This window comes from Phyllobates terribilis, unplaced genomic scaffold, assembly GCF_046119375.1.
Source record: "Phyllobates terribilis strain yellow unplaced genomic scaffold, ASM4611937v1 Scaffold_11__3_contigs__length_659146591, whole genome shotgun sequence".
In the NCBI taxonomy this organism is placed as follows: Eukaryota; Metazoa; Chordata; class Amphibia; order Anura; family Dendrobatidae; genus Phyllobates; species Phyllobates terribilis.
In genome coordinates, this window is record NW_027362771.1 from 371,212,747 (window position 1) to 371,224,943 (window position 12,197).

The window sequence follows — 12,197 nt, forward strand, 5'->3', positions numbered from 1 at the left end:
CTACACTTCTTCACCCCTTCCTCTCACTATTGGGGTTTCTCAGGGTTCAGTCCTTGGCCCTCTTCTCTCTCTACACAGCCCCAATTGGACAGACCATCAGCAAATTTGTTTCTCAGTACCATCTTTATGCTGATGACACACAACTATACACTTCATCCCCTGACCTTACCCCCACTGTACTACAGAACACCAGTGACTGTTGGCCGCAGTTTCTAACATCATGTCCGCTCTCTACCTGAAACTCAACCTTTCCAAAACTGAACTTCTTCTGCTCCCGCCGTCTACTTACCTCCCTAAATCTGACATCTCCCTCTCCATGTGTGGCACCACAATAATGCCGAGCCAGCAGGTGCGCTGTCTGGGCATTGTGTTTGACACCAATCTCTCCTTCACCTTCCATATACAATCTCTTGCCCGCTCTTGTCGCTTGCACCTGAAGAACATCTCTAGAATCCGCCCCTTTCTCACCTTGGAAACAACAAAAACCCTCAATATTGCCCTGATCCACTCCCGCCTTGACTACTGTAACTCTCTATTAATTGGCCTCCCCCTCACTCGACTTTCCGCCCTCCAGTCCATCCTTAATGCTGCAGCCAGGGTCATCTATTTGGCTAACCGTTACTCAGACTCCTACACTCTGTGCCAGTCATTGCACTGGCTGCCCATGAATTATAGGATCCAATTTAAATTGCTTGTTCTCACCCACAAAGCTCTCAACAGTGTGGCACCCCCCTACATCTCCTCCCTCATTTCTGTCTATCGGCTTACCTGTTCTCTACGCTCCGCAAGCGGCTTTCGAGTAACATCCGCACTAATCCGTTCCTCCCACTCCCGGCTTCAAGACTTCTCCCGAGCTGCACCTATTCTTTGGAATGCTCTACCCCAAGAAATTAGGATGAACCACAACTTATACAGTTTTAGGCACTCCCTAAAAACACACCTGTTTAGGGCGGCCTATCACCTTCCCTAATCGAAGTCCTTTTATCTTCTTATAGCCCATCCCTTATTTCTCCAAACATAACTCCACCAAACCAAAAAGCACTACAGATACTGGCTGGCGATGAGCTCATGCAGCCTTTATCTACCCCTCATCCCCTCAAGATGGCTGGACCATCCTTGTAAATAAGCAATTGTACTTTGTGTCACCCCCGCCTCATTGTAGATTGTAAGCTCTTACGAGTAGGGTCGTCATTATTTTTGCTGTAATTATTGTATTATCTTTAGCTATGTTACTTATAACTGTTGTATAGGAACCTCTGAATTGTAAAGCGCTGCAGAATATGTTGGCGCTATATAAATAAAGATTATTATTATTATTATTTCTTGAATATTGCTCCCTTCCTCTGTAAAGTTTACAATCTAATTCTAATAACCAATTGGAAATTAGTTGTTATGCCCTTTTCATGTTAACAAAATCTATGGATCAATTAAGATTTGTTAGTATCAGTTTGGAAAGCAATCCATCAAACCTGTCATGGTTCAGCTATTAACATAAACCGTGAATGTAAGTCATGAGCGTGATCAAACTAAGGCTTCATTCACACGTCTGTATTTAAAAACGAAAGCGAAAAAATGGTACCTGTGAGCTCAATGTTTTGGATCAGTGTCATCAGTGTACAGTATGGTCTATCTGTCCGTTTTCACCATTAATGTGAATCAATTTTTCACAGGTGGATAAATAAATAAATTACAAAGCTTCTCATATACTTTGCAATGTTAAATACATACAGTGCTGCTCACCATTATTGGCACCCCTTTGTATTTTTCATAGACTGTACAATATATTCAGAAATAAATGGAAATGTACCAAAGTTATATCCTCAGGATTTTTTAATTAGTTGTCCAAAGTAATACAACAATAAAAAATTGTTTTTCAACTTCCATGCAAAGAAGAAACAGAATAAACAGCATGTGCAGCAATAAAGGCACCCCTAATTAATACTTGGTTGCACACTAGGGTGGTCATTAATGCAAGCAAAAAATTATATTTTACATTTTTTGATGGGGCACTCTGAAATGATTAATTTGGGTAAAAAACTAAATAAACTACAAACATTTTAAAAATCTTTGCAATTACATGTCCCTACCAATCAAGATATATAGTCGTTTGAACATATCTTGGTAAAAATTAGCCATTATGATCAGAAATTACAAATCATGTTTGTTTTGCAACAAAAACAGTTACTTTTGTTACCTGACAGTTAAATACTTGTTTGAGAAATCAAAAAATCAAAACGATCTATTTAAAGCAGCACTTTCATCAAATATAGGAACTAGTGATGAGCGAGCATGCTCGCCACTGTTATGTTCTGCTACCAAAGCTAAGGAAAGAGAGGAGATCTGTCCCTACTATAGGACTCAGCTGAATCCCTACGATGTAACAGGGAACCTGATCCTGCGATCAGACCTGCTAAAGTCCTAATCTAGTCTGTACGGAGACCTATAGATGTGGGGAGGGAATCCCTACAAGTACTAAGGACTGGGAGGAATATGGGACACCTCCTAACAGAAATAGTAGCAGACAGACGAACAAACAAAATAGATAGAACATAGAGGTCCGTAGACCAAGCAAACTAACAGAGCTAGATACAGAGCACAGGCTAGCTAGAAAGTAGATATACAATGAAGTCCAGCAAAGCCAGAAGGGCGGAGCAGGATTAAATAGGCCAACAAGGTCATGTGACCAGCAAAGGAAAAAAAACCTAACAGCAAGGTTCTAACAGTACCCCCCCTTCTAAGAGGATCCTCCGGATCCCCTAGGACCAGGCTTATCAGGAAATCTCCTGTGAAACGCTCTGATAAGTCTGGACGCGGAAACATCATCTGACCTCACCCAAGAGTTATCCTCGGGTCCGAAACCTTTCCAGGCCACAAGATACTGCAAACTACCTCTATACCGTCTAGAGTCAAGGATGCGAGAAATTTCATATTCCCCGTCCTCCACCACCGGAGGAACAGAGGCAGAGGCGTCACCATCCGACACAACAGCTTTTTTTAACAGAGAGACATGAAAGACCGGATTAATTCTCCAGGAGGTAGGAACCTCTAACCTAACAGCAGATTGGTTGACAACCTGAAGCACCTTAAAGGGCCCTACAAACTTGGGACCCAATTTCTTAGAAGGAATCCTCAACCGCAGATTCCTAGAGGACAACCAAACCATGTCACCAACAGCGAACAAAACCTCCTGTCGTTTCCTATCAAAGTAGTCTTTAGATTTTCTGTTGGCCTCCTGAAGATTACCACGCACATCCGTCCAAACTCTTTCCAAATCACCGGAAAAATTCTCCTCCTCAGGCACGGCAGATCCCAACTTGGAGAACGACCCAAACGACGGATGTCTCCCAGAACAACAAAAAAAAGGCGAACAACCAGCAGAAGAAGATGTATGATTGTTCAGAGCAAATTCGGCAAGTGGCAGAAACTCAGACCACCCCTCTTGATTGTCTGCCACAAAACAATGCAAGAACTGCTCAACATCCTGGTTTTTCCTTTCTGTCTGGCCATTAGATTCAGGATGATATCCGGACGAAAACGACAAATGAATTCCCAACCTGTCACAAAAGGCACGCCAAAAACGAGCCACGAACTGAGGACCCCTATCAGAAACAATGTCAGTAGGAACGCCATGAAGTCTGACAATTTCCTTGACAAAGGCCTTAGCGAGAGTTTTAGCGCAGGGCAGTTTGACGAAGGGAACCAAGTGACACATCTTGCTAAAACGGTCCACGACCACCCAGATGACAGTAAAACCCTCAGAGGGGGGAAGGTCAGTTATAAAGTCCATAGCCAAATGTGTCCAAGGAGCACTGGGGACCTCCAAAGGACAAAGTAACCCCGCAGCAGGAGTATGTGAGGACTTAGATCTAGCACATATAGTACATTGGCGCACCCACTTAATGACTTCCTTCTGCCATCCAGGCCACCAAAAACTGCGACCCACCAGTCTCTTGGTCTCAGAGATTCCGGGATGACCTGCCAACCGAGATTCGTGACACTCAACAAACAAATCTCTCCTAAAGGTCCCAGGCACAAACAACCTCCCATGAGGAGTGTTAGATGGGGCATTCTCCTGAGCTTTAAGAATCTCATCTTCCAAAACGGAGTCTAAAGCAGCTATCACAACACCTTCTTGTAAAATGTTTTCCTCTTTCTCAGCACCGACTATGGGAGAAAAACTGCGAGACAAGGCATCCGCCTTAACATTCTTAGTACCAGGGATGTAAGTAACGGAGAAATTAAACCGCGAGAAAAACAGTGCCCACCTAGCCTGACGGGCATTCAGGCGCTTGGCAGCATCAAGATATATCAGATTTTTATGATCCGTAAGAACCTGAACGGGAAATTCCGCACCTTCCAAGAAGTGGCGCCAGTGTTCAAATGCGAGTTTAATAGCCAATAATTCCCGATTACCAATATCGTAATTCAATTCAGTCTCCGAAAATTTTTTTGAAAAAAAGGCACAGGGATGTAATCCATCCCCGTTATCCTGAGACAATACTGCGCCAACCCCCACAGAGGAAGCATCAACCTCAACCAAAAACGGCCTAGTAACATCAGGCTGCATAAGGATGGGAGCAGAGGTGAACCTCTCCTTGAGATACACAAAAGCTTCAATGGCCTCAGAAGACCACTGAACCGCATCAGCACCTTTCCTGGTGAGATCAGTCAGAGGTTTGACAATACTAGAAAAATTTTTTATGAATTTTCTATAGTAATTGGCGAAACCCAAAAACCTCTGTATCGATTTCAAACCAATAGGCCTAGGCCATTCCTGCACAGCCTGAACCTTAACCGGATCCATCTCAATACCTTTGCTGGAGATAATGTAGCCCAAAAAACTAATTCTCTGTACAGCGAACTCACATTTCTCCAGCTTAGCAAAAAGCGAATTGTCCATTAATAACTGTAATACCTCACGCACGCTCCGCCAATGAGACTCCAGATCTGGCGAATAAATCAAAATGTCATCCAAATACACAACCACATTTTTACCGATCAAAGGTCTAAGGATGTCATTAATCAGATTCTGAAAAAATGCAGGAGCATTAGTAAGACCAAAAGGCATAACCAGATTCTCAAAATGACCCACAGGAGTGTTAAAAGCAGTCTTCCATTCATCACCCTCCTTCATGCGCAACAGATTGTATGCCCCCTTAAGGTCAATTTTAGAGAACCACTTGGCCCCCAATAACTGGTTAAACAGATCAGGAATCAATGGCAGTGGGTAAGGATTGCGTACAGTAATTTTGTTAATCTCACGAAAATCCAGACAAGGACGTAAACCGCCGTCCTTTTTTTTTACAAAAAAAAAATCCAACCGCCACAGGAGACTTAGAGGGCCTAATGTGACCGGCGGCCAAACTTGTCTGTATGTATTCATCCAAAGCCTTCCTCTCAGGAATAGTAAGGTTAAATAAACGACTTTTAGGAAGAGTCGCTCCAGGGACAAATTCAATAGAACAATCATAGTCTCTATGGGGAGGCAAAACCTGCGATTCCTTCTCAGAAAAAACTCTCCAAAAATCCTGAATAGGAACAGGCAATTCTCCCCTATCCAAAGCTGCAATACGCCCGTTACAACACTTGTCATAACATTTATGGCTCCAGGATTTAATTTCACTGGTAGACCAATCCAGTACAGGATTGTGAAATTTTAACCAGGGCAAACCCAATATTACTGGAGAGGGCAAGTTATTCAACACTACCAAATCCAATTTCTCATGGTGAACACCATTAATAGTGAGAGGAAATTCACTGACCTTGAGAGTAATATTCTTCAAAGGGGAGCCATCCACAGAAACCACAGCAATGGGGGATGATAAAGGTTCAGGTTTTAAATTGAGTTTTTCCACGAATCCCCCATCAATTACATTCAGTGTAGACCCGCAATCAACAAACACCCGAAATTCCATTAATTTTTCCTGAGCAATCGTGGAAGCAGCTAAAAATATACCCTTGGAATTTAAACAGGCAATACGGGCGTGACTGACCATTTTTTTTTCTTTCTTCATACGAAGCTCACAGCCTTTAATCAAATGACCAGATTTTCCGCAATAGAAACACAAGCCTTCCGAAAAACGACGGTCTTTTTCTTGAGAGCGAGGTGCCACCGATCCAATCTCCATCGGTTCACCACTGTTAGTACACACATTATCATAACCAGAAACTGACATAGCAGAGGATTTGCTCTCATTAACCCTAGCACGCAGTCTTCTATCCACCCGTATAGCTAATTGCATAGCCTGTTGCAAATCCTCAGGTGTAGGATAAGCAATTAGCAGGTCTTTAACCCTTTCACTGAGCCCAGCAAGAAATAGACTTTTCAGAGCAGAATCGTTCCACCCTGTTTGAGTGGACCAACGACGAAAATGAGTACAATATTTTTCCACATTACCTGATCCTTGTTTTAAACGTCTCAACTCAGTCTCAGCTGATGCCACACGGTCAGGATCATCATATAATAATCCTAAAGCAGAAAAAAAACTATCCACTGATCTGAAGCATGTATCACTAGGTTGCAAAGAAAAGGCCCACTCCTGAGGCTCTTTGCGCAAAAGTGACATTATGAACCCTACGCGATGGGATTCATCCCCAGAGGACTTGGGTCTCAAACGAAAATACAATAAGCAAGCATTTTTAAATGAAAAAAATTCTCGATGTTCACCAAAAAATAAATCCGGCAAACATACCTTAGGCTCCAAGAAATATGCTCCAGGACAGTTTCTCACGTGCTGACGGAGCTCGGCCACTTCCAGAGAGAGTCCCTGCAGGTGTTTAGCCAAATCCTGAACCGACACCATGATGGAACAAAAAAAAAAAAAAAAAAAATCTTTCCTTAGAGAATTTGCAGGCTGGACTTACTGTTATGTTCTGCTACCAAAGCTAAGGAAAGAGAGGAGATCTGTCCCTACTATAGGACTCAGCTGAATCCCTACGATGTAACAGGGAACCTGATCCTGCGATCAGACCTGCTAAAGTCCTAATCTATTCTGTACGGAGACCTATAGATGTGGGGAGGGAATCCCTACAAGTACTAAGGACTGGGAGGAATATGGGACACCTCCTAACAGAAATAGTAGCAGACAGACGAACAAACAAAATAGATAGAACATAGAGGTCCGTAGACCAAGCAAACTAACAGAGCTAGATACAGAGCACAGGCTAGCTAGAAAGTAGATATACAATGAAGTCCAGCAAAGCCAGAAGGGCGGAGCAGGATTAAATAGGCCAACAAGGTCATGTGACCAGCAAAGGAAAAAAAACCTAACAGCAAGGTTCTAACAGCCACTGCTCGATGCTCGCCCGAGCATCTCAGTATTTGAGATGCTCGGAGCTCGCTGAGTACTTTCGAGCTCGGGTCCCCTCCCTGCATGTTTGGCGCTATTTAGAGCAACAATCATGCAGGGATTGTCTGCCACTCACTGTAATGTCACAGCCATGGTTGTTGTGGCATTACAGTGATTGCCCAAATCGATGGGAACAGTGCTCACAGTGAAACATGAAAAGCCGGCAATTCATCAGCGACATACACCGGTACCCGACAATTTAGAACAGAAAGAATAGAGCATCACACATAGATTAGATAGATTAGAAACATGTCAGTCACATATATAATAAGTACAGTGACAGTGTTGGCTACTGTACTTGTTATTTAGTGTTAAAATAAAGGATTTATTAAAAAAAAATAATAGTGTTTTTGTCTTTTTAAAAAAGCCGGCCGGCAATTCATCAGCGTTAAAATAAAGGATTTTTAAAAAAATAAATAATAGTGTTTTTGTCTCTTTAAAAAAGCTAACGGAAATTCATCAGCGGCATACATCGGTAACAGACAACTTAGAACAGAAAGAATAGAGCATCACACATAGATTAGATAGATAGAAACATGTCAGTCACATATATATGAAGTACAGTGACAGTGTTGCTTACTGTACTTGTCATTTAGTGTTAAAATAAAGGATTTATTAAAAAAAAAAATTGGCGTAGGGTTCCCCGTAATTTTAGTCTCTAGCGGAGGTTAAGCAGACGGCTGGGGCATATGTTTGAAGCCTGGGAAGGGGGTAATACCCACGGAGCTTCCCAGGCTACAAATATCAGCATGGAACCTTTCCTCGGCTATTAATATCAGCCCCCAGCTGTCTGCCTAGCCTTTGCTAGCTATTAAAATAGGGGGACCCCACATCATTTTTTTCAGGTCCCCCATTTTAATAGCTAGTAAAGGCTAGGTATTCAGCTGGGGGCTGATATTAGTAGCCTGGGAAGCTCCGTGGGTATTACCCCTTTCCCAGGCTTCAAACATCTGCCCCAGCCGTCTGCTTAACCTCCGCTAGAGACTAAAATTATGGGGAACCCCACGCCAAATCCTTTATTTTAACACTGAATGACAAGTACAGTAGCCAACACTGTCACTTTACTTATTATATATGTGACTGACATATTTCTATCTATCTAATCTATGTGTGATGCTCTATTCTTTCTGTTCTAAATTGTCTGGTACCGATGTATGCCGCTGATGAATTTCCGTCAGCTTTTTTAAAGAGACAAAAACACTATTATTTATTTTTTAAAAAATCCTTTATTTTAACACTGAATGACAAGTACAGTAACCAACACTGTCACTTTACTTATTATATATGTGACTGACATATTTCTATCTATCTAATCTATGTGTGATGCTCTATTCTTTCTGTTCTAAATTGTCTGGTACCGGTGTATGCAGCTGATGAATTGCCGGCCGGCTTTTTTAAAGAGATGGGTGCATGAAAATCGGAGGGCATTAGTGTGTTCCAAGTGCCCTGTTATGTTTTTCATGCACCCTCCTATATACCCTGCCTGCCAGTCTGCCTATATATTCTGCCTGCCTGATGCTTAATTGAGCACTGTTCCCATCGATTTGGGCAATTTTTGACCTTCTGCACACCGCCGGGGGGGGGGACCACCAAAAAAATGCTCGAGTTTCCCATAGACTTACATTGGGCTCGTTGCTCGGGTCGAGCACCCGAGTATTCTAATGTGCTCGACCCGAGCTTCGGGCACCCGAGCATTTTAGTGCTCGCTCATCACTAATAGGAACCCAAAAAGATCAAGGAGGCGAATGCACCTTAATATTTAAAAAATGGTACATTTTTATTGATTCATCATTTTAACAATTATAATATTTAAAACGGGAGAAATAGTAAAGAGACCCCACACTCCCACATGACAGAAAAAATAACACGAGTAAATACTTTATGTATATATACTGACAATGCTTCAAAGGCTATATACATACAGTACAAACCAAAAGTTTGGACACACCTCCTCATTTAAAGATTTTTCTGTATTTTCATGACTATGAAAATTGTACATTCACACTGAAGGCATCAAAACTATGAATTAACACATGTGGAATTATATACTTAACAAAAAAGTGTGAAACAACTGAAAATATGTCTTATATTCTAGGTTCTTCAAAGTAGCCACCTTTTGCTTTGATGACTGCTTTGCACACTCTTGGCATTCTCTTGATGAGCTTCAAGAGGTAGTCAAAGGAAATGGTTTTCACTTCACAGGTGTGCCCTGTCAGGTTTAATAAGTGGGATTTTTTTGCCTTATAAATGGGGTTGGGACCATCAGTTGTGTTGTGCAGAAGTCTGGTCGATACACAGCTGATAGTCCTACTGAATAGACTGTTAGAATTTGTATTATGGCAAGAAAAAAGCAGCTAAGTAAAGAAAAACAAGTAGCCATCATTACTTTAAGAAATGAAGGTCAGTCAGTGCGAAAATTGGGAAAACTTTGAAAGTGTCCCTAAGTGCAGTTGCAAAAACCATCAAGCACTACAAAGAAACTGGCTCACATGAGGACCGCCCCAGGAAAGGAAGACCAAGAGTCACCTCTGCTTCTAAGGATAAGTTTATCCGAGTCACCAGCCTCAGAAATCGCAGGTTAACAGCAGCTCAGATTAGAGACCAGGTCAATGCCACACAGAGTTCTAGCAGCAGACACATCTCTTCAACAACTGTTAAGAGGAGACTTTGTGCAGCAGGCCTTCATGGTAAAATAGCTGCTAGGAAACCACTGCTAAGGACAGGCAACAAGCAGAAGAGACTTGTTTGGGCTAAAGAACACAAGGAATGGACATTAGACCAGTGAAAATCTGTGCTTTGGTCTGATGAGTCCAAATTTGAGATCTTTGGTTCCAACCACAGTGTCTTTGTGCGACGCAGAAAAGGTGAACGGAAGGACTCTACATGCCTGGTTCCCACCGTGAAGCATGGAGGAGGAGGTGTGATGGTGTGGGCGTGCTTTGCTGGTGACACTGTTGGGGATTTATTCAAAATTGAGGCATACTGAACCAGCATGGCTACCACAGCATCTTGCTGCGGCATGCTATTCCATCCGGTTTGCGTTTAGTTGGACCATCATATATTTTTCAACAGGACAATGACCCCAAACACACCTCCAGGCTGTGTAAGGGCTATTTGACCAAGAAGTAGAGTGATGGGGTGCTACGCCAGATGACCTGGCCTCCACAGTCACCAGAACTGAACCCAATCGAGATGGTTTGGGGTGAGCTGGACCGCAGAGTGAAGGCAAAAGGGCCAAAAAGTGCTAAGCATCTCTGGGAACTCCTTCAAGATTGTTGGAAGACCATTTTCGGTGACTACCTCTTGAAGCTCATCAAGAGAATGCCATGAGTGTGCAAAGCAGTCATCAAAGCAAAAGGTGGCTACTTTTAAGAACCTAGAATATAAGACATATTTTCAGTTGTTTCACACTTTTTTGTTAAGTATTTAATTCCACATGTGTTATTTCATAGTTTTGATGCCTTCAGTGTGAATGTACAATTTTCATAGTCATGAAAATACAGAAAAATCTTTAAATGAGAAGGCGTGTCCAAACTTTTGGTCTGTACTGTATATATATATATATATATATACACACACACACATGTATATATACACATACAGGTGCATCTCACTAAATTAGAATATCATCAAAAAGTTCATTTATTTCAGTTCTTCAATACAAAAAGTGAAATTCATATATTATATAGTCATTACAAACAGAGTGATCTATTTCAAGTGTTTATTTCTGTTATTGTTGATGATTATGGCTTACAGCCAATGAAAACACAAAAGTCATTATCTCAGTAAATTAGAATACTTTATAACAACAGCTTGAAAAATGTTTTTAAAATCCGAAATGTTGGCTTACTGAAATGTATGTTCAGTAAATGCCCTCAATACTTGGTCGGGGCTCCTTTTGCATCAATTACTGCATCAATGCGGCGTGGCATGAAGGCGATCAGCCTGTGGCACTGCTGAGATGTTATGGAAGCCCAGGTTGCTTTGATAGCAGCCTTCAGCTCATCTGCATTGTTGGGTCTGGTGTCTCTCATCTTCCTCTTGACAATACCCCATAGATTCTCTATGGGGTTAAGGTCAGGCGAGTTTGCTGGCCAATCAAGCATAGTGATACTGTTGTTTTTAAACCAGGTATTGGTACTTTTGGCAGTGTGGACAGGTGCCAAGTCCTGCTGGAGAATGAAATTTCCATCTCCTAAAAGCTTGTCGGCAGAGGGAAGCATGAAGTGCTCTAACATTTCCTGGTAGACGGCTGCCCTGACTTTGGTCTTGATAAAACACAGTGGACCTACACCAGCAGATGACATGGCTCCCCAAACTATCACTGATTGTGGAAACTTCACATAAGACCTCAAGCAGCTTGGATTGTGGCCTCTCCACTCTTCCTCCAGCCTCTGGGACCTTGATTCCAAATGAAAATTGGAACTCTGGGACCTTATGGAGTGTGTCAATGGCTGCCTTCTGGACACTTGTCAAGTCAGCTGTCTTCCCCATGATTGTGGAGGCTACTGAAACAGACTAATGGACCCTTTTAAATGCGTAGGAAGCCTTTGCAGGTGTTTTTTGTTAATTATTTTAATTTACTGAAATAATTTTTTTTTTGTTTTCATTGGCTGTAAGCCATAATCATCAACACTGACAGAAGTAAACACTAGAAATAGATCACTCTGTTTGTAATGACTCTATATAATATATGTTTCCCTTTTTGTATTGAAGAACTTAAATGAATTAACTTTTTGATGATATTCTAATTTAGTGAGATGCACCTGTATATATAACATCTAAATAGAGTATCACTGTGGCCTAATGGGTAATCTAGATTCCCATATAGGGTAATAAGTAATCCAT

General features: G+C 41.9%; 1 protein-coding gene across 3 annotated transcripts in view; it reads right to left on the bottom strand.

Moving 5' to 3' along the window:
• ENTREP2 (endosomal transmembrane epsin interactor 2) overlaps window positions 1-12,197 on the bottom strand; it is a 1,396,283-nt gene that overhangs the window by 150,315 nt on the left and 1,233,771 nt on the right. For 2 of the 3 annotated variants that reach the window (XM_073652930.1, XM_073652929.1), the window contains exon 8: window positions 6,693-6,788. The exons of the other annotated variant lie outside the window; for it this stretch is intronic. In XM_073652930.1, the coding sequence (XP_073509031.1) occupies window positions 6,693-6,788 (96 nt within the window). The remainder of the gene's footprint in view (window positions 1-6,692; window positions 6,789-12,197) is intronic. 3 annotated transcript variants of the gene reach the window in all.